This window comes from Rattus norvegicus, chromosome 1, assembly GCF_036323735.1.
Source record: "Rattus norvegicus strain BN/NHsdMcwi chromosome 1, GRCr8, whole genome shotgun sequence".
Lineage (NCBI taxonomy): Eukaryota > Metazoa > Chordata > Mammalia > Rodentia > Muridae > Rattus > Rattus norvegicus.
The window spans coordinates 217,662,583-217,683,552 of NC_086019.1; the positions used below are offsets into that span (position 1 = coordinate 217,662,583).

Consider the following 20,970-nt stretch of genomic DNA (forward strand, 5'->3'; position numbering starts at 1 on the left):
TTTGGCATAGCATGGTTTAAATTATTTGCATAATCCCAAGCATCCAGGGTACAGCTGCAGGTATTGATTTGTTCCAGGAACCGAAAACTTACCAATATCATCCTATTTCCTTAGATTTAAGTTATTGCCTTAAATTAACTTTTACTATAGCTGCATCAAGACAGTTCTCATAAATAAAACATTAAAAACATAGCAAATGGGATTGGAGAGATGGCTCCGAAGTTCAGAGCACTTGTTGCTCTTGGACAGGACCTGGTTTTAGCTCTCAGTGCCCACATTGTAACTCACAGCATTCCTAACTCAGATTCCAGGGGATCCAATGCCCTCTTCTGACAGGCACAGGCCAACAAGTTGGGCACATACACACATAGTACAAAAACACACAAAATGCCAAAAATACATGTAAAAAACTTAAAAAATAATACATAAGACAAAAATGCAATTGGTTCAAGACCAGTACCAATAAGAAAATGATTGATCTGAAGCTGTTTCAAATAAAACAAAAACCATACAACATGAAACAAACATTTTTGCTCATTGGGGTTACTCAAATACCCACCCATAGATAGGATCAGACAAGCCCACAGAAGTGCTTCCTGTTGGTACTGGGTCACACTCACAAAGACTGCAATAATTCACTCAGTTCTTGGTTTCCTTCCATGCAGCTCTTTGTTCTTTGTTCTGTTGCTTCCTTGTTCTCATGACAGGACGTGAGTATCAGCTATGGATGGGATGTCCCAGTCAGGTAATGAAAGTGCTTATGCTAGGCTCTCAACCCTTTGTTCTCTGAATCTGGTCACAGCACACAGCAGTGGCCAGGCTGTAACCACAGCTGCATCTTTCCTCTTGCCCAATAAACCACAGACATTATGAGCAAGACTAATGTTATTGTGAAACACTGCATTTTCCTTCTCCATTTGAAGCATTTGGGATTTTTCTTCTTTCCTTAACAAGAGAATAGAATACAGAAAAAGTAAGTAGAGGAAAGGGAAGCATTTTTACTACAGCTACAAGGTTGCATTTCCTAAAGCTGTAAAGAATTCATTCAATTTTTTTTTTCCTGTCTGCACTCTTACTCTGAAAGTACACTTGAAGAAAACACAATTCTGATCTTATCCCTAGATGACAAGATGCTTAGCCCATAGCAAGGCAGGCTAGAAGACTTTTCTGTCTCATGTTAATACCAAAATATGATATGAGATAACAGCGTTTATATCCTGTTGGAGCCCCTCTATCTCCCTAGAGGGGTGACTGTGGTTCTACAAAGCATAGGGATCAATGTGGATGCTTTGTTCTAGAAGATAAACAGTGGGCTGGTTTAAATGGGAAATTTCACACACAAGCCAGAGAAAATATATCTCAAAAATTGTTTCTGAGTAGTTCCAGAATCTACTCCTGTTTTCTTGTTTTGTGTCACAATCTTACTCATTCTTTCTAGAAAGTCATGGAAATACATGTGATCTTCTATTGTCTGTATACAACCACACACAAAAAAAAAACTAAAACAAAATAAAAAGGTGGAGGTATACCAAGAATTTAATGGAACTTACATAATATTACTATATTTGGCTCTTAGTTCTTTTTAGAATCATCAGTAACTATACTTGTATGTGATATATAGCCATCATACTCACATATTAAACTCTCTCTCTCTCTTCCTCTCTCTCTTTCTCATTATGTATATTTCTGTCTGCCTCTCTCACTCATATATATGTATATATGTATGTGTATGTATACATATGTGTATGTGTATTCATTTCACAGGTTCTTGTAGTGCTACCATCAAATCCTGCTGTGACAGTAACGGCACCCCACATGACACTTCAAACATTGTTACTATAAGGATACCAATGGAAAAATGTTCCAGAAAATCTGTATAAGAACCACGCTGGAGAAAGAGTCTAATTTTGATGTGTGTGTGTGTGTGTGTGTGTGTGTGTGTGTGTGTGTGTGTGTGTGTATACGACACATAATATTCTATGCAGAAATATTTGTACCCTCAATAATAATGGGTTTTTCAAAGAAATCTATGAAAAGACGTATATCATCTGATTCATGAGTATAATCTCTACTACAATTGTTGCTCAGTGGTGTTTGCCAATTGGTGGGTAGTAGGTAATAGAGAACATTATTAAATCATTCAGTGTAGTGAGGTGGATAGGTAAAATCAGGGACACTGTGAGTGTGTACATCCTTTGGTAAGACACGTATGAAGAATGAAGAATAAACTGATGAAGACTTGAGCTGGAAGGTAGTCAATGGGAATGACAAGAATGATTGTGTATAACACCTGTAGGTAAATAACTACCAACAATTGGTAGAGATCGCCATGTATGCCTAGAATCTCAGCACAAGGCCAGCTTCTGTTACATAGTGAGTTAGAGGCCAGCCTGGGCTACACCACATACTACATCAAAGGACCAAAGAAGAAATTGGTTCAAACTTTTAACACCCTAAAGGATAGTTAAGTAAACAGCAGTTTGATGTGTTGATTGCTTGAGTCTTTAATAAAAGTGAATGAATAACACTGTTGGGGATGGATGCAGTAATGTAGAAGTCTGGATGATGGAGGAGTAGTAGAGATGAGTTAAAACTTAGTTTTTTACTTTTGTCCTGAGATGGCTATAAGAGTGATCACTATGAAATGAAGACGGTCAAGACACCATAAGAATTATCTTGAGGTAGAATTAAGGCAGTTAAACTCCACATGCCCATACTTAGAAGGGGAAAGTAAGGATCAAAACCAGAAAGTCTTAGAGTTAATCAGAAAAGCATATTACATTAGGCAGCAGATGCTGATCATGGAGAAAAGTTAAACAAGGAGAAAATAATTAACCAATAGAGATTGTACATGTTGGCTTGGGAAAGAGAAGAGAAAATGGCAAGTCTAAATCAATGCAAACTAGGAAGAGACATTTCCCAGAGAGTAGGCAGAGGACCAAAACACTTGAAAAGGTGTTGAGAGATTAAAATAGAAGGTCACAACTGACTAGTAACAGTGTGCTATTGTTAATTAGTCTTCTATCTTCATGTTAAGGATCTAGGTTCAGACTCTCGAGACCACTGAGAATCAGGTCAGGACAAAACTAAACTCAGACTGGGGAGATAAGCTTTTTGCTCAGACTGCCTGAGTCCCCTTTCCAAATAAAACTCAAAAATCCTAGTTTAGGAGATGAGGAAAGATTGATCCTGAGAATGTATGGGGCGTGGAAGTGTGGGGTCACTTGGCAAAAACACCACTCTTATGTCCACTCTGTAGGACTTTGTGATAATAGTCTTACATGCATTGTCTCCTGTACCCTATTCAATGTCTTTACATACACTCAAATTGTGAGAGCCTGGAAATGAAGAATAGACTGGTGAGGGGATGTCAGGTAGACAGATTTAACTAGTTTATTAGCAAATTCTCTTGCAGACAAATGTGGGCGTGCTTGTCCTCAAGAGGCTACACTTCACCATGGTCAAAGCTCAAGAGAACAGCTGCACCTCACTAATTCACTAGGTTCTGGGACAGTGATGAGGGCACAGGGCATGACGTGAAAGCAACAGTGACAATATGCATCCTGGAACAGGAGAAGAAACACCAGATTTTTTTACTTATTCATTTTACATTTTGCTCAATGCCTTCCTCCTGGGCAACCCTCTTCCACAACCCTTCATCCATTTCCCTTCCCTCTGAGTGGGTGAGGCTGCTTTGTGTATCCTTTCACCCTGACACTTTAAGTATCTGTGAGGCTTCCTCATTATTCATGGAGGACAAACAAGGCAATCCAACTAAAAGAACATATCCCAGGTAGAGGCAACAGCTTTTAGCATAGCCCCTGCTCCTGTTTGAGACAGATTTCTTAGAGAAGCCAGTCTCTCGGCATTCTCCAGAATTGAAGCTGGCCTTTCTGTCTGTGCTGTTTTGGACTTGAGGAAAAAGGCAACTTCCAGATAATAAAACACCACATCTTAGCTTGTGTCTTCAACAGAAGAGTTCATGCAGGAACTGTAGAATTCACAACTGTAAAGGACAGAAAGGCCTTGTGCACACTGATGAGCAATGGAGAAGCCAGGATAGTTAGACAGGGGGCTTACATCTTCACTGTAGTGGAATGAGTAGCTGGCCTTCAGGGAGTGCCAGGAATGATACATGTTTAGAATCTGGTGAGTCTTTATTCTTTGATGAGGCAGGTTCTGCCTTTGTCTCCCAAAATATGTCACTTATCTGAGACTCTTACCCTTAGATCTTGAGCACCGCTTTTCTAACATAAAATCCACCCTCATGAGTGATGTTACTTGTGCTTTACCACAGCTTAAGTGATGTCTGTGCTATCTTAGAGCCAGGCCTATGCTGACACCCACAGGCATTATGTTTACCTCAGTAAAAATCCCTAGAGCCTAAGTCTTGTGCAGAATCTCTGAGTCAACAGTAGGCATTCTTGTGAAAGAAGTCACGTGTACTTTGTAACAGATCTCAGTGTAACATTAAATTGTTGTGAACATGGGACTGAGTTCATTGCTATCTGACTACCTTTTTTCCAAAATTGGGCTGTGCTTCAATGTGGTTAAATTAAAACAATCGGGGCCAGACTCTAGAAGCCTTGGTCCAACACCAGTTACAACAAAATGGGCTGAGCTGAGCTTCAGTCTTCTCTCTTCCTGAATTGTGTTGTTGTTGTTCAGTTGCTGTTGTTTAACTTTTTTTGCCTGATGTGAAACCTGCAGGGAATCACCACACTACAACCCTCTGATGTGAGTGTGGCTCACGCTGGCTCCCTGGGTTACTTTTGGCTGACTCCAGAGAAAGAAAGAAGGAAGTTTACAGAGTGTGGCTATCCGGTCGCTGCAGCTGACTTTGGTTCCCCTGTGAAATTAACTATGTCAATGTCAGCTTCTGAACAGTGCCCACCCAAAGGCCTGAAAGCCGCAGGGACACTTGTCTTCATGATTGAATCTGGAGTGCAGTATTGCTGGAATCAACAATGACTGCATGACTGAGTGACAATTGATATGTTGAAACTTCTCCGCTTGTTCCTTTCCTGATCCATTACTTTTCTCGAAGTGTCCAGTAATTCCCTGGACACATCCACTGTTAGAGGAGTCCAATAGTCTAGAAGAAGGTTAAAAGAGGTAAGGAAGGCTTCATAGTGAGTAACAATTAATCAATGGGTGCTGACATTTTGTTTGCAGGTTTTTTCCCCCAAAGGCTAAAGAGTTACTGGAAAAAAGTGTGAATAACAAAGTGCAAATATACTATAAAATGGTCAATTGTTACAATTAATTATATATTTCAGTGAGTTCAGTAATGTATTAGCCTATAATAAAGTAATATATCAAAACCCAAGGTCATGATTACCATTATCATACTTTACTAGATATTGTGAAATGTTTTATTCATCAAGTTGTAATCATCATTAGTAAATAAGACAGTTCTTTACTAATTAGAAGGAAGACAGATCTTTCAGAGAAACTATCTCTCATTTTCATGGGTGTCCCCAGGGTGCTGCTGTTCTCTGTTTAATTCATAAATAACTCACGTTCAAGAACTTGAACTTGGACATTACATGGTGGTGTGGAGGTTGGAACTCTACCTCACTCTTCACTCTATCAAAACATGTTCCATTAGTGATTTTTCTGCAGTTACTGGGAGTTTCTGATATAGGAAGTTCAGGCACAATCACATGTCCACAGACTGTAAACACAACTTCCTGTGCAGTGAGCACAGAAGAAAGGGCTGGGGATAGTTAGAAGTTCACAAGAAGTCACGAAAGATCAGACTGAGAGAAGCCAGAGTTAAGGCTCTTAGGATTCCTGGGAGCTCACCTGGAAGTGACTGGGTGACAAGGCACACAGGCTCAGGTAGGCAACCCTGAAGAGGCTTCCCTCTATATTTCACTCTGTTTCTGGGACTGGGTTACAAGAATGTGCTGATGCTCATGAAAGCAATGGAGACACTGGGGCACCTCAGAACTAAATGGGCAAAGGAACAGGGCATCTGACTTACCTCTGTCCTGGCTGTTTCTAGCTGCATGATCTTAGTGATCACTGACATGAGGAGCAGAGCTCTCAGGTCATTCACTGATTGTGCAGCATAAAGACTGAGAATAGCACACCGAACAGAAGGGAGCCAAGCTGAGCTCAGGAACCCATTCCCCAGGGAACATGGTCCTTCCTCATTCAGGAACATGATTGCTAGGATGCTGACAAAACTTGAACCACAGCTTAGGAATCCAGGACTTCTCATTCCAGCATACTCAGCTGCTTCTCCACACTGAAGAGACTTAGACATAGGCTTCTGCTGGCAGGTGGGAAAATATGGAGAACAACCAGAGTCAGCGACAGCTGGGATCCCACACCCAACTGTGTGTAATCAATGGGGCAATAATGAGAACTTTGGCTATTAATTTAATACTTATTTGATGTTGCTGTACAAAGCATGAATTACTTCCACATGTACATCAAACTTTGTATTCTGAATTTGTTACTGATTGTGATTACTAATTAACATAGGATTGTTTTGAAGAATAAAATCAGTAGAAGATTTCACCTACTAAAATATGATAAAATGTGAAGTGGTAATCCTAAAATAATTAGCACTATTATAAACACAAAACAGGTAAATGAGGTTACATATTTTGAGTGGTATGTAGCAATGTATTAGAATGCATTGAAGCTGACTTTTAGTAACTCAGGGGTAGGAAAGTAACCAGATGTTGAAAGTCATTGAATAAAGGCAATGTACTTTTTCTAGGTGAAATTGAGAAAGAGTCAGAGCTACATTTACAAATTTTGTGTGAACATTTGGGCATAGACACAAGAACCTGAAGGAATGTACAAAATCAGGCTTTCCCTTCCTATGAGGTGCATATAATCTAAAATCATTGGGGTGTGTTTAACATGAGGGAAGAAGGCATGAATCTGAGATGTGGTGGTTTTACATTTCCTTGTACCAACAGTTTCTTCTGCCAAAAAACATATCAAGGATTCACAAAGGTGCACAGTCTGAGAGGTATGGGTAGAACCTGGAAAGAGAATTTGTTTTCTTTGTTGTTATCTTATGTTCAAAGCCAAATTACTTAATGACTTACTGAAAATTCATATGATACATATTCTCATCATGGTTTTCCTTCCCCTTTCTCCTCCTAGATCCTCTCCATCTATCCAACTCCACCTCTCTCTCTCTCTCTCTCTCTCTCTCTCTCTCTCTCTCTCTGCCTCTCCCTCTCTCTCTCCCTCTCTCTGTCTCGCTCCCTCCCTCCCTCCCTCTCTTTCCTTCCCACTCCCCTCCTCTCCCTTCCCTTCTCTTCTCCTCTCCCCCCTCCCCTCTTCTCTTCTCTTCTCTTCTCTTCTCTTCTCTTCTCTTCTCTTTTCCTCTCTCTCTCTCTCTCTCTCTCTCTCTCTCTCTCTCTCTCTCACACACACACACACACACACACACATACACACACAGACATACACACCCATACACATATACACATACAAATAGGCAAAAAAGAGAATAAAATGTAAACCAACCAAGCAAAAAGAACCTAAAATAAACAAAGCCACACTGCTACAATAGGCACAGTACTTCATAAGCTGAGTCCATGTTCTCTTCTAGCTAAGAGAGCTCCATCATGATTCCACAAGAAGTGACCAGTGAGACCATCACAGTGATTTCACCAAAGAGTATCAACTTTCCCCAAACAGACGAATCCCAGTCTACCTACCATTGGCAGGACAGCCTGAAAAAACTTCTAAAGGCAGAGATCAAAGCAATGGCGGTAAGTCCCACTCAGCACATCCTGGGGTGGGAGGAGTGCACAGGGTGAGGCATTTTGCATTGGGACTAGAGATAAATTTGGAGGGTAGGAAACTTCATTTTTGACAGAATGATCACAGAATGGCCGGTACAATGGTGGATGCCACTTGGCAAACTGCTTGCATCACTAAAATCTTCTGAAGTTGGCAAATATTTCCTTTTATTCTAATGAATTTGGACTGCATCCCAATGACCTTATTTCATGAGTCATTGAGATTTTGTTGTTTAATTCTTTTTTACATTTTTGAAGAATACTTGCTAAGTATTTTATTGATGAAAATATTTGTACCTACATTCTAGGAGGTCTCTGAGTGTAGAACACCCTTTTGCTCCTTAGTGAAAAAAGGTGGTACAAAGACAATGGGTTTTTTACTCTATGTCCATTCCAGACTCACTAATGGAACTTTTTTGGGTAAAGGGAGAAGAAATATTTTTGCTGTGAGTTGTTTCTCAGTCTTGTCTGTACTAACACTCGATGCATGGGTCTCTGTGCTACCCAGTCTCAGAACTTAATGGAACTGATGACCTTGCCTTAGGCATACATACAATACACTGGATTCCTTTGAAGTACATGTAGCAAAAAGTTGATAAGATTGCTTAATCAACAGTCTAAGAGCTTTGAGTCTGTGAGGTGAAAGCAATATCAGAACACAAATATTTCCCTTTTCATACGGAGGCAAGGGATGCCCAGAATGAACAACAGGACTGAAGGTGCTATGGAAATTGACAGAGAGGCTGGCCCTATGTGGTGTTCTGTGGATGATGTGATGAGAGGTTCACATTCTAGTGCTCAGAGTGGGAGGGCTTTCAGATGCTTCCTTTTGCCACAGGAGAGAACAGGAGATCTGTTATCCATGCACTCAAGCTCAGCTCAGCCAGGACATACCAGGAAGGGTCATGAGCATGCAATGGGTTCAAGGACACAAATCCCTAAAGGTGACCAGAGGCTCTGGCAGAACAAAATCCCTTCTTGAATGACCTTTCCTCTATCACTTGCAGACCTTGTACAGTGCTCACTGGGATGTTGTAGAAGGTGGCAAAGCATGGGCACCATGGGAAAAGTGGAGAGGTCCTTCTTGCCCGTGCTGGTTTAATCATCCTTCTTCCTTCTTCCTTCTTTCAACAGGCAATCCAGATCATGTGTGCTGTGATGGTGTTGGGTCTGGGAATCATTCTGGCATCAGTTCCCTCTGTGCCACATTTTACCTCAGTGTTTTCTGTCCTGTTAAAATCTGGATACCCATTTGTAGGAGCTTTGTTTGTAAGTAGACTTCTGTGGGGATTAAGATGGGGAGGAGAGAGAAGGGAGTTGTCACCTAGCTGCATTTCTGCCTACTGAAAAAGAGGTCAGTAGTAGACCTTGTTCTTCTGTCTGTCTTCAGAGAAGGTCTTAGTGTACAAGGGCAGCAGGAATTTCATCCTGAAGATATTTCAATCTAATCCAAATAACCATTTCTTGTCAATATCACCCTTTGATGGCATCTTTTGAGCAATGATGACTTTAGAGTCCTCTTTGGGGAAAAGTCTAGGAAGTAAGACCAAATGATCTAGAGCTTTCTATATTATGCAAGGACATCCAGTGGACCACACTGCAGAGAGGAACACTTTCATTCTTTTGATCTGGCTTTGTTGGAGGCATTCAGGGTGATAGACTGGATAATGCTCTGAGACTGCTCATGTCTGGGGTCAAAGCTAGTGAAGGCCCTTTTGTCAGGGAACAGCTTTGCTCTAGATTCACATTGACAAGTCTCACTCACAAATGAGGAATCCTCTTACTGGGGCTTACAAACTGCTTGCTACAGTTTTTTCCCCTTCTTGCATCTTTTACTTTGATTCATCCACAGCTTAATCTTTCTTTCTCTGTGTTAATAATTTGTGATTTCTCTTCTCAAACCAATACTTTGTCTGATTTCACCAGTTTTCCATAAATGTTCTTTGGCCCCATTTCTGATCAAAGACACTGCATTCCAACATTCTGTCTCCAGAGTCTCCACTAGACATCCTAATTTGGACCTTCTCTGACTTCCCCTGTTCTTGGTGACTTTGACTGATTCAATGTTATTTTTGTAAATGTTTCTAAGTTTCAGTTTGTCTGATATTCTGTTAACCTTTAATTGAGCAGAGAGTGATGTCAGTGTAGGTAACAATGACATCATTGATTTGCAATATAGTAGATATTATGAAGGGTGTATATTATTTACAACATTTTACTGTTCACATAACCCTGATCATGTGGCTGATGTGGTGATGTCTAGGTCAATGCTGTTACTTTATTTTTTTCTCCTCACCACATTGTGCTCTGTTCACTAAGTATGCCTTGCATTAGAAGAGACACTCAGTACACTTAGTTTATTAGGACTCTGAAACTGTGGGCATAGCTCACAGGAAAACACATGCATAAACTTCACAGACCCTGAGTTCAGTCCCTAGCATTGCATAGATAAAGACCCAGCATTTATTTTTATGGACACACTGCTTGACTTTGGAGAATAGAAATCACAAATTTTCTACTTAGAAAAAAATCCCTAAACTGTTTGTTGCTTGATTTCATTTAATTTATTGGATAATAGAAAAAGTCTGTCATGATAAAATCATGATTTAAAAAATTACAACCAAAAGAAAATTGCAGCTAAAGGGTTCTGGAAATGCAACCTTATGGTTTCTTTTGTTCTCATTTATCTTGTTTCTTGAACGAGTCCCTGAAAGTCCTGTTTCCGTTGGCCTCTGTTTGTTAATATCATCCCATATTTCCTTAAAAAAAAAAAAAAACAAAATGAAACCGGTGCAGATCACTCTCAAACTATTACCAAATTCTGAAACAGGTAACTTTCTAAACTCATTTTTGGATGCCAGAATTATTTTGATGCAAAGATAGTATTGAAATGGCATCCAGGGTTGGGGATTTAGCTCAGTGGTTGGGGATTTAGCTCAGTGGTTCGGTCCCCAGCTCCGGGGGTGGGTGGGTGGGGGACAAAAACAAAAACAAAAACCTGAAATGGCATCCAGGAGCATGACAAGAAGTACAAAGTACAGGTCAACATCTTAGAGGATGCAGCTCCCAAATTCCTCTCTAAAATACTAGCATGCTGAAAATTGCACATTAACAATTCAACACATTCAAGTAAAATTTACTTAAGGAAGTTTGCATGTGCAAATCAAAGTGTGATAACTGTATTGATAAAAGTAGGGACAACACCCCCTGCCCTTCATTATTTTCCATTTTCTCTCCTTGTAGATCAATGCCTCAGACACTGAATTCATCTAAATCCAATTTTCCTTTCTATATAACAAAACATCCTTTTGCTATCTCTTAAAGGTTTTATAAATTTTAATGGGAGAGATTTCTGCACTTATCTACCTTTCTGGAACTTTGAATAATGCAAGGAAAAACAGACACTCTGTGAGTCTACGTTTGTGTGTCCTTGGTCATTTGTTCCATGAGAGTTATCATAAACACTATAGAATAACAGCGTAGACACTTAGAACATAGAAACTGATGTGATAATGTTTTCTTCTTGTCTTTGCAGTTTATTGTTTCTGGAATTCTGTCCATCATCACGGAGACAAAGTCAACAAAATCTTTGGTGAGTACAGGAACCATATCCAAGAACTGATGAGCACAAATCCCAGAGAGATAACTCAGGGCTGGGCCTTTCATGTTGAAAGTTACAAGCTAAGCAATACAATGATTACTTCTTCAATTTGTGAGCTGATCTGAGTTCTCCGTATCCCTATATGGAACATACTCTTTCTATCATGGTGGCCACAATTATAGCGTCCCTGATGTCTGAGACCAGTGCCAAGAAATCTAATGTAAAAATCCTGCTCTCTTATGATGCCATTGTGTAGGCAGCAGGCAATGATGGTAAATCTTCATGTAATCGACTGGGTTGAAAAGTGCCTCAAGGATTAGTAAAGCATACGTCTGGGGGTGTTCCAGTTCCAAACTGTGATTGCTACATTCCCTAATGTAGAGACCAAGATGGAATAAATGGGAGAAATTGAAGTGTGGTTAGCACAGGTGTCCTCTCACTAGGCTCGCTGACCACCATATTTGAGTCGTTCTGCTCTGCCACCCAAGTCCCTCAAGTCAGCTGAGCATCTGAAACTGAGCCGAACATAATTTTTCTCTTGAGTGGTTTATATGAAGCATTTTGTTATGACAATGAAAAGTCTAACAACACAAATTATACTGTTCAGTATTAAAGCTAATGCCCTTATAAAGAGCTAATGCTCTTTTTTTTTAAAGAGTTATATTTGTTGTGAGTTATGATGCAATCTCACCTCTAAAAATTCATAAGAAACTGTAGAGAAAATGTTCATGTCTTCTCTCTATATCTTTATAAGGGGAAGGTTTTTGCGTGAATTGATTATACAATTTGAACTGAGAAGCAAACTGATGGCATTCTGAACTTCTCCATAGCTATTTGTTTTAGCTAAGAATTCAACTTTTCCTACTTTAACTTCTTCTAGTGAAGAACTATTCCTGGGCAGAGGAAAGCTGGATTAGAGGAAGAAACTTCTGAATGACAGAAAGACTCACCTAGTCTTCAGTCATCATGTGTTGTTCCTCAAGAGTTGATTCAGGAAGTCATTAGAGAGAATAGCTGAGGGATTGACAAATAGGAAGAGCTGACGAAACCAGTCTCCCAAATGTACAGAATGTTAATTAATTTTTTGTTTCTGTGGTAAAAAATATGGTGACTAAAAGCAACTGAAAATTTATGTAGTGTGTAAATAGAATAAGGCAAGTAAGGGGCTTAACCAATGCTGGAGAATGTTCTTTTCATACAGTGAGTAGAATGATGAACCTAGTATATTCCAAGCACATATATACTATCAGTATCCTGATTGCAACTATTGGCCAAAGTTTAGTTTGTCGAAATTTGTTTAAAAAGTACCTAAAAGCACCAAGCTCTGAGCAACTTATACAATCTCTCTAAAACATAAGTGACCTGAGATTAAATTACACTTAAGTACCATACATTTGGGTATGCCCTAGAACACCCACATGTAACCGTAGCTTTCAGACTGATTTTAGCTCATTTTCATTTTGTGTACATTTAAAAAAAGAAAGTCACTCTCAAGAAAAGTTTATTTGTTTCACTGACACCATAAGTGTTATTGAGAAGAGATCCAAAGTGAGCGTTGGAACTGAGTAATGCAGCTCAGTGAGACTCCAAGGACCTCTGGCACTGTAGCCTCAATTTACCAACATCTAGTCCCATTCTGTTTTGTTTTTTTTTTTTCTGCTTCACACAATTTCCAAAAACAACAATATCCTTAGTCACGTCTCTAGATTTCTGTCTACAGCCCTAATTACAGTTAATCATTAGACTTTCCAGAATCCAAAGTCTACTGAACACTGAGAACAAAGTCCCCACACTCTCCTTTTTCTCTATGAGCTTCTGAGAGAGGTAGTATGTAAGAAATAAGGCCTTATTTGCCTTTTCCATGTGACTGATGCCTCCCTGGGTGGAGTATAGAAAGAATGTGTGATTCGGAATATATTTTCCAGTATTAAGTGTTTTCAAGTTCAGCACTTGAGATAACTAAACTTGCTAGAAGGAATGGTTTATTTTTGCTTATATTTCGGAGGTTTAGTAGTATATAGTTTTAGTGAGGCTAATTGTTCTAAGCTTGTAGACTGCCCATGACTGTGTCATCCTAAAACAGCAAAGATGTGACACCTAGCAGCAAGTGAGAAAAAGCAAGGGAGTAGGATGAAGGTCTTGTGTTCTGATCTACCCCTTTATGGGCTTTTCTTTGCAGACATTCCTTTGATAAAGAGGCATTTCCTAAAAGTTCTGATAGGAGTTATCGAACTGAGGATCAGGTCCTTAATAAATGAGGCTCAGGCAATGTCAATTTCAAGCCACAGCAATGAGAACGTTGAAGGACAGGAAGATGGTCAATGCCTGAACCTCTTTGTTCTTTCCACACTCTCTTGAGAATTTTCCTGTTTTGCATTATGGTATTCCATCAAAAGTCATGGGTGGAGATTTTGCCAGAGAAATATTTTATTTTTCACCATTGAATTCCTATTTAGCCATCTCATTGCCATTTAAGTTTGGGGCTTGTGTGTCCTAGACATTCATAGGGCCTATTAAATGTGGTGATGGTGGTTTGATAAAGTGATCTAGAAAATATCATCTGGGAAATGGGGCATAGAATAAATATGCATGGAAAACCAGGGACTCTCCTCCTTCTTGTGGTTGTAGTTCTGTATTAGGAAGGATGAAGACAAAAATTATTGATCTTTCAGCTGCTAATGATGTCAAATAAAGAGAAATGGTACACTATTTTGGAAGAGATATAAGTAAAACCTGCTGCTTCTTCCAGGTAGATGGCAGCCTGACTCTGAACATCCTGAGTGTTTCATTTGCTTTCATGGGCATCATTATCATCTCTGTCAGCCTGGCTGGTTTGCATCCTGCCTCAGAGCAGTGCAAGCTGAGCAAGGACCCTAGACCAACTGAATATCATTACTACCACAATTCCTATGACTCAGACAGGAATGAGTGCTTTGTTGCCAAGTCTATCCTGATGGTAAGTATTTCTAAAGGCTTCGCTGAATATTTTTTATTTTTAGTTATGGAGAAATAGTGATCTTTTGATTGTCTTTTGAAAAATCTTTCACTCTGTCTGGTTTGAGATCTTAGGGAAGGGTCGAGGCTGAAACAAAAACAAAGGTAAACAATGTTAAAGCTTTTAACTCAAATTATTTTTAACACCGAAATGATTCTGGGTTAACAAATTTTACAGAGGACTGATATATACATTGGAAAGTACTGTTTTTAGCACAATAAGCTTCATACACAAAAGACTCAAGTGATCTAGACATGCCAACAAGAAAACCAGGCACATGCGTAGTAAAGTAAAGTTAGCTGAGCAGTACTCAACTAAGCACTGAGAAAAGGATTGTGGGAAGGATAGGAGTAGAATGGAGATGTCAGGTGTCTGCTCCTTCATGTCCTCACAGTAGACAGAAGTGAGTCTGTGGGGGCGAGCTCACTGCTGCTTTCATCATTCACAAAGAGATGAGATGGTTAAATGAGAAAAGAAATACAGACAAATAGAGAAGAGCAACCAGCAGTGATGTGAGGGACTGCCATCTTCTGGAAGAAAGTAATACAATTTGACTAACAGGAAAAACAGGTCTTCAATTCAAACATCCACGAACATACATTTGGACCCTATCACATGGAGAGAACATTTCTTAAGATAACAGTGACAATCCTACATAATTTTTCTTTGTCTTATGACAAGTAAACTAAGAAAAACCAGAGCTCCAAGATGTCCGGATAGTCTGGTCTGGTCAACCATAGGCTTTCTGATTCTTTGTGAATCTGGGTCCAGTATTTCTTCTTAATTAAGAAACCACAAGAAGAAAAGGTGTGTGTAAATTAGATGCATAATAATGTGATTAAATTATCATCTAAAATAACTAAGCCTAATTTTAAAACCCTGATGCATTGGGGAGAAATTTGCACAGATTACAAAGAATGATGGCATCCTAGGTTAGTTTCACACTGTATGTAGTTTCACACCCTGCTTGTATGTGTGCAGATAAACGAAGAGCTTACAATGCCACATTCATCATCCTTCCTATCAAGTGGTATTCACAAAGGACACCTCAGGACAAAGGTCATGGGATACATGTTTTTCACTTAGATCTTTTTTTTTTTTAGTTGATTTGTGATGCCACAGACAGTAGAAACTGGATTGCTTTTCTAATTTTTTGCCATCACAAAATGAATCACGTCCCAAGAAAGAAGGTTCTATCAATACTACCTTTTGGAAAGAGCTTGCATAGTGAGAACCTCACTCACCCTCACGAGTCTCTCAGAGGAAGTAGGACAACAGGTGATAAGTGCGCCCATAGAAGCTGGAGAAGCAGAGACTTGCCCAGCCTCATACTAAGCAGCAGAAGAGAGCCAAGAGCAGGAGCTGTTGACTCTCTGCTGGGGTCACTACTCCTCTCTGCTCCCTCATTCAATGAACAGTGTAGTCAGGATCCTTGTCCAAGAGGGATGAGAAGTGGTAGAAAATGACTTTGTTGAGTGGTTTCCTCTTCAGCCATGTCCTCCAAGGAATGAAGGGACCAGGCATCACTTTTAGCCCATTTGTAGGTTTGGGAAGATTCTTTCAGATCTCTGATGATAGAGATGGTTTCATCTGTACAGTCACCTCCCACCCAGGTATGAGGACTTCAGCTGAGTCAGTCACATCTACCTCTCTTCTCCTGTGTTTAGGGGGTCTTTTCACTGATGCTGATCACGAGTATGTTGGAGCTTGGCCTGGCAGTCCTCAGTGCTCTGCTTTGGTGGAAACAGAGTCGCTCTGACTTCCCTGGGGTGAGTATTCCATAGTCCTCCTGAATCTTCCCTGGTGTTCCTCTGGGACATGTTGATCTATGCTGTCATGAATGTCAGGTAGACTGACTTCCGTCAAAATGACATGACTATCAGGTGATTTTTGACAGGGAGGTGGGACAGTAGATGATGGAGTAGAAGTTAACTGTATAGCTGATGAGGATTATCTATATGGAAACAGACAAACCACCTGGTTCATCCCTTCCCTTTTGCAAACAAAGGAACTAAGGTTCTACAAAGTTAAATTTATCTCCTGACATCAAGATGAATTTGCCTGTGTTTAGGATGTTAGAGCATGGCTGCCTCCCCTCTAACTAGGAATACTTTCTTCTATAGCAGCTAGTCTCTTTAACAGTCTTGACCTCATAAAGAAAAATTCACACTGAAATGTATTCAGTCTGCATCTTAGATCTGTTTTCGTTCCTTCTGATATTACTTTTTTTTCTTGTATTAAAGACACTAAAGATATAATATTTGGTAACTTCATGCTGCCCTTCTCAGGTACCTCTCAGGGTTTACGGCTTCAGTAACTGAGCCAAAAAGCTTTTCTCTGACAAAAATCCTTAATCAGAGTGTGGAATGCAGAGGAGATGATGTACATCAAACATGTGCATCACCCAGGTGTCCTATTCTCATCTGGGAACATCTACAACACTGAATGAAAATCTATTATGTATATACATGTGTCTACATATCTATCTACCTTCCTATATGCACACACACACACACACACAAGCACACACACACAACACACACATATGCATAAATGTATAGTATATATTGATTTTAAATCTGAAACCACATATTTTCTTTTTTCTAGAATGTGATTTTCCTGTCTCATAACTCAAATGATGAATCCAATGTGGAATCAAAGGCACTCTGTAACTCTGCATATGAGGAACAAATGGTTTGTTAAGAAAAACAAAACAGAACAAAATTCCCCAAAACAAGTGGGAACTAAACAGCAGAGGGTATGTCTTCTTGATAATGCAGAAAATACAATCATCACAAGGTAGCAATGCTTGTTACTAAAAATGTAGACTGTTTATACAATGAATACCAGTATGAGTTGAATGGATGTGTTAATGTCATCCTATTGATTTTCATGACCTTGGCTTCATCCACAGCTCAGACCTGCAAACAGTGGCCAGAGTCCCAGATATTTCTCATTAAGATAACAGAATGTTTCAGGAGATTGTGATGGAGCAAAGGGGCAACACTTTCTTGTACCCTGCAATTAATATCAACAGTTACCCATTAACAGTCCTTGTTTTCAGAATCCCTGTTATGGCATGGGTCTTTCATCATATCAATTTTATTCACTAGTGCATAGAGACAAGTGACCTGCAATGAATTCCCAAGAAGTATATATGCTGTTGCTTCAAAATAAAGTGTTTTTGTGATTATCCGTTCTTTTCGTAAGGGTTGTGTTGTTGTTTTGCTTTTATGTACAGATCAAGTCCCCTGTGATACATAAATACATGTGTTTGTTGCTCTTTTGTTCTCTCTCAACCAAAAAAAGCATGGGAAAGACAAGTAGAAATAAATCTGTGTCACTGTGTTTATGTGGGGTGTGTGTGTGTGTGTGTGTGTGTGTGTGTGTGTGTGTGTGTGTGTATTAAACTAAAAGTAAATGAACATTCAAAGGTTTGCAATGTATTTTGGAGGTACCTGTACCATCACCATAGCTAATAAGAGACATTTCCTCACTTCTTACAGGAAGCTAAAGAGATATCTTAGAGTTTAAGAGCACTGATTGGTTATGTGAGGACATGGGTTTTATTACCAGCATCCACATGGCAGCTCACAAATATGTGTAACTTCATTTCCACATGATCTGACATCTTTTTCTGGCCTTGGTGGGCAGTTGACACACATGTAGAACACACACAGACATATATCCATGTAAAATACAGATAGACATAAAATTTATTTAAAAAAATTAATAGTAAAATATGGATTGTATGGAATGACAATAAAATTAGGATCATATCCTATAAGACACTAAGGACTCTTTGAGTCCATAATAAAGTATGTTACTCTTTCTTTTTCTTGTTCATGCTCTACTTCTTTCCCTTTGTTTCTTTCTTTCTTCCTTCCTTTCTTTCTTTCTTTCTTTCTTTCCTTCTTTCTCTCTCTTCCTTCCTTCCTTCCTTCCTTTCTTTCTTTCTTTCTTTCTTTCTTTCTTTCTTTCTTTCTTTCTTTCTTTCTTTCCTCCTCCTCCTCCTTCTTCTCCTTCTCCTTCTTCTCCTTCTCCTCCTCCTCTTCTTCCTCCTCTTCCTCTTCCTCATCCTCTTCTTTGTCCTCTTCCTCCTCCTCCTCCTCTTCCTCCTCCTTCTACTTCTAACAAACTCATTTGTAGAAGAAGTGAGCCTTTCTGTGAGACATGTCCACAGCCCTAACCTACTGTCAATCATGTAACTCGTCTTAATTCGGGGAAGAACTCATAGCTGATGTTTTATCACTATATCTCCATGCTAGATCAGTTATCACCGTTGTCTCAAAATTTTCAAACCTCTTATTAAACAAGGAGACATCATCACCAACTCTACAGAAACTACAAACATTTAATGTCACATAGTGAACTAAACAGTTTATACAATTAAAAGAAATGAGAATAGTGGAAAGTTATAAATTGTAAAAAGCCACCCAAAAATACTTACCGTAAAAGAATTTAAAATATGGTGGTTATATAAGAAGCAAAGGAATAGAAACAATAGTCACAAACCTCCCCAGCAAATGAGATTCAGGTACAGAGCGCTTCATGAGTCAACTCATTTCCATATTTAAAGGAAAGAAGATCAATCATTTGCAAATAAATGTTAAAAAGGGAAGAGGATAGGACACTCCAATCTTACAAGTTTAGTGTCCTATAGAGAAACATGAGATGATTAGAGCTATGGAAAAATTCAATTCTAGTGCATTTTATAGTTATCTAGTCCCTTGGTGAATCTTTTCTCAGAGTGTCAATCATAATGTGGGCAAATACATATCATATGGGACTTCTTTTCTGCCTCTCAGAGCAAACTTCACTCTGGCACTGGCAGTACATCTGTGGCATCAGTAGTCTAGGAGCTCACAGTCTATATTTTTTAGTTAGTAATTTTTATAGCACTTTCAATAATTTCTTATGTTAATGTTGGGTTTGACTAGCTATTCTCATTAATACTCTCGTGTTTAAGCCAAGCTACTAATTTTTATGTAAATAAAATTTAAGCATTTTCCTTGAAGTTTTGTTCTATGCTTAGACTGGAAAATTAAATATCATTCTATATGATATTGTTCATGATTGTGTTCTGATTTATGTATTTGGACAGTTTACATATGATTAAATGCCTGGATATCTATGTGCCTATGAACTCAATATCTGGGAGTTTCTTTCTTTTTTTATTCATATTTTTTATTTGCATATTAAATGTTATCCCTTTTCCTGGTTTCCGGTCCACAAACCCCCTATACCATTCCCCTCCCCCTTATTTTATGAAGGTGTTCCCACACCCAACCACCTACCCCTTCACTCCTCTCCTCCCTGACATTCCCATACACTGGAGGGTCCAAGACCAAGGGTGTCTCTCCCTTTGGTGACTAACAAGGCCAACCTCTGCTACATATGCAGCTGGAGCCATGGTTCTGTCCGTGTGTACTCTTTGGATGGTTGTTTAGTCCCTGGAAGCTCTGTTTAGTTGATAGGGTTGTTCTTATGTGGTTGAAAACCTCTTCAGCTCCTTCATTCCTTTCTCTAACTCCTTGAATGGAGACCCCATTCTTAGTTCAATGGTTGGATGCTATCATCTACCTCTGTATTTAACATGCTCTGACAGAGCCTTTTAGCAGACAGCTATATCAAGCTGCTGTCAGCATGTACTTTTTGACATATGCAGTATTATCTGGGTTTGGTAGCTACATGTATATTGGCTGGATCCCTAGGTGGGACAGTCTCTGGATGATCTTTCCTTCACTCTCTGCTGAAAACTTTGTCTCCGTATCTCCTATGATCATTTTTGTCCCCACTTATAAGAAGGAATGAAACATCTGGACTTTGGTCATTCTTCTTCTTGAGCTTCATGTGATCTGTGGATTGTATCTTGGGTAATTTGAGGTTTTGAGCTAATATGCACTTATCAGTGAGTGCATATACCATGTGTGATTTTTGTGATTGGGTTACCTCACTCAGAATGGTATTTTCTAGTTCCATCCATTTGCCTGTGAGTTTCATGAAGTCATTGCTTTTAATAGCTGAATAGTACTCCATTGTATAAATGTACCATATTTTCAGGATCCATTCCTCCGGTGAGGGGCACCTGGGTTCTTTTAACCCTCTGGCTATTATAAATAAATTGAAATGAACATAGTGGAGCATGCATCCTTTCTATATGTTGGGGCATCTTTTGGGTATATGCCCTGGAGTAGTATAGCTGGGTCCTCAGGTAGTACTATGTCCAATTTTCTGAGGAAACTTAAAAGTTGTGGTTGTGCCACTTTGCAGTCCCACCAACAATGGAGGAGTTTTCCTCTTTCTCCACAACCTTGCCAGCATCTGTTGTCACCTGAGTTTTTGATCATAGCCATTCTGACTGGTGTGAGGTGAATTCTCAGGGTTGTTTTGATATAGCATTTCCTTGATGACTAAGGATGTTGAACATTTCTTTAGGTACTACTCAGTCATTTGATATTCCTCAGCTGAGAGTTCTTTGTATAGCACTGTAACCTATTTTTTTCCTCCATCTTTATTAAATTGGGTATTTCTCATTTACATTTCAATTGTTATTCCCTTTCCTGGTTTCCAAGTCAACATTCTCCTAACCCCTC

General features: G+C 39.3%; 1 protein-coding gene across 2 annotated transcripts; it reads left to right on the plus strand.

Moving 5' to 3' along the window:
- The first annotated feature begins 5,743 nt into the window (after window positions 1–5,743).
- On the plus strand, window positions 5,744–17,569 carry Ms4a6bl1 (membrane-spanning 4-domains, subfamily A, member 6B-like 1). Of its 2 annotated transcripts, NM_001006975.1 has the most exons (7): window positions 5,744–5,844; window positions 7,586–7,748; window positions 8,913–9,047; window positions 11,314–11,370; window positions 14,129–14,335; window positions 16,042–16,143; window positions 16,982–17,569. In NM_001006975.1, exons 2-7 carry the CDS (start codon window positions 7,602–7,604, stop codon window positions 17,075–17,077), a joined length of 744 nt encoding a protein of 247 aa, NP_001006976.1. In that variant the 5' UTR covers window positions 5,744–5,844; window positions 7,586–7,601; the 3' UTR covers window positions 17,078–17,569. The 2 variants fall into 2 exon arrangements, with proteins under 2 accessions (NP_001006976.1, XP_038964601.1); XM_039108673.2 differs by lacking the exons at window positions 5,744–5,844; window positions 7,586–7,748; window positions 8,913–9,047 and adding an exon at window positions 10,753–11,186.
- The last annotated feature ends 3,401 nt before the right edge of the window (window positions 17,570–20,970 follow it).

Bases quoted from the DNA above. Each gene is read 5' to 3' on its own strand.
- Ms4a6bl1 (NM_001006975.1), top strand. From the start codon at position 7,602: ATGATTCCACAAGAAGTGACCAGTGAGACCATCACAGTGATTTCACCA. The intron at 11,371-14,128 runs GTGAGTACAGGA...TGCTTCTTCCAG, and splicing joins CAAAGTCAACAAAATCTTTG to GTAGATGGCAGCCTGACTCT. The intron at 14,336-16,041 runs GTAAGTATTTCT...TCCTGTGTTTAG, and splicing joins TTGCCAAGTCTATCCTGATG to GGGGTCTTTTCACTGATGCT.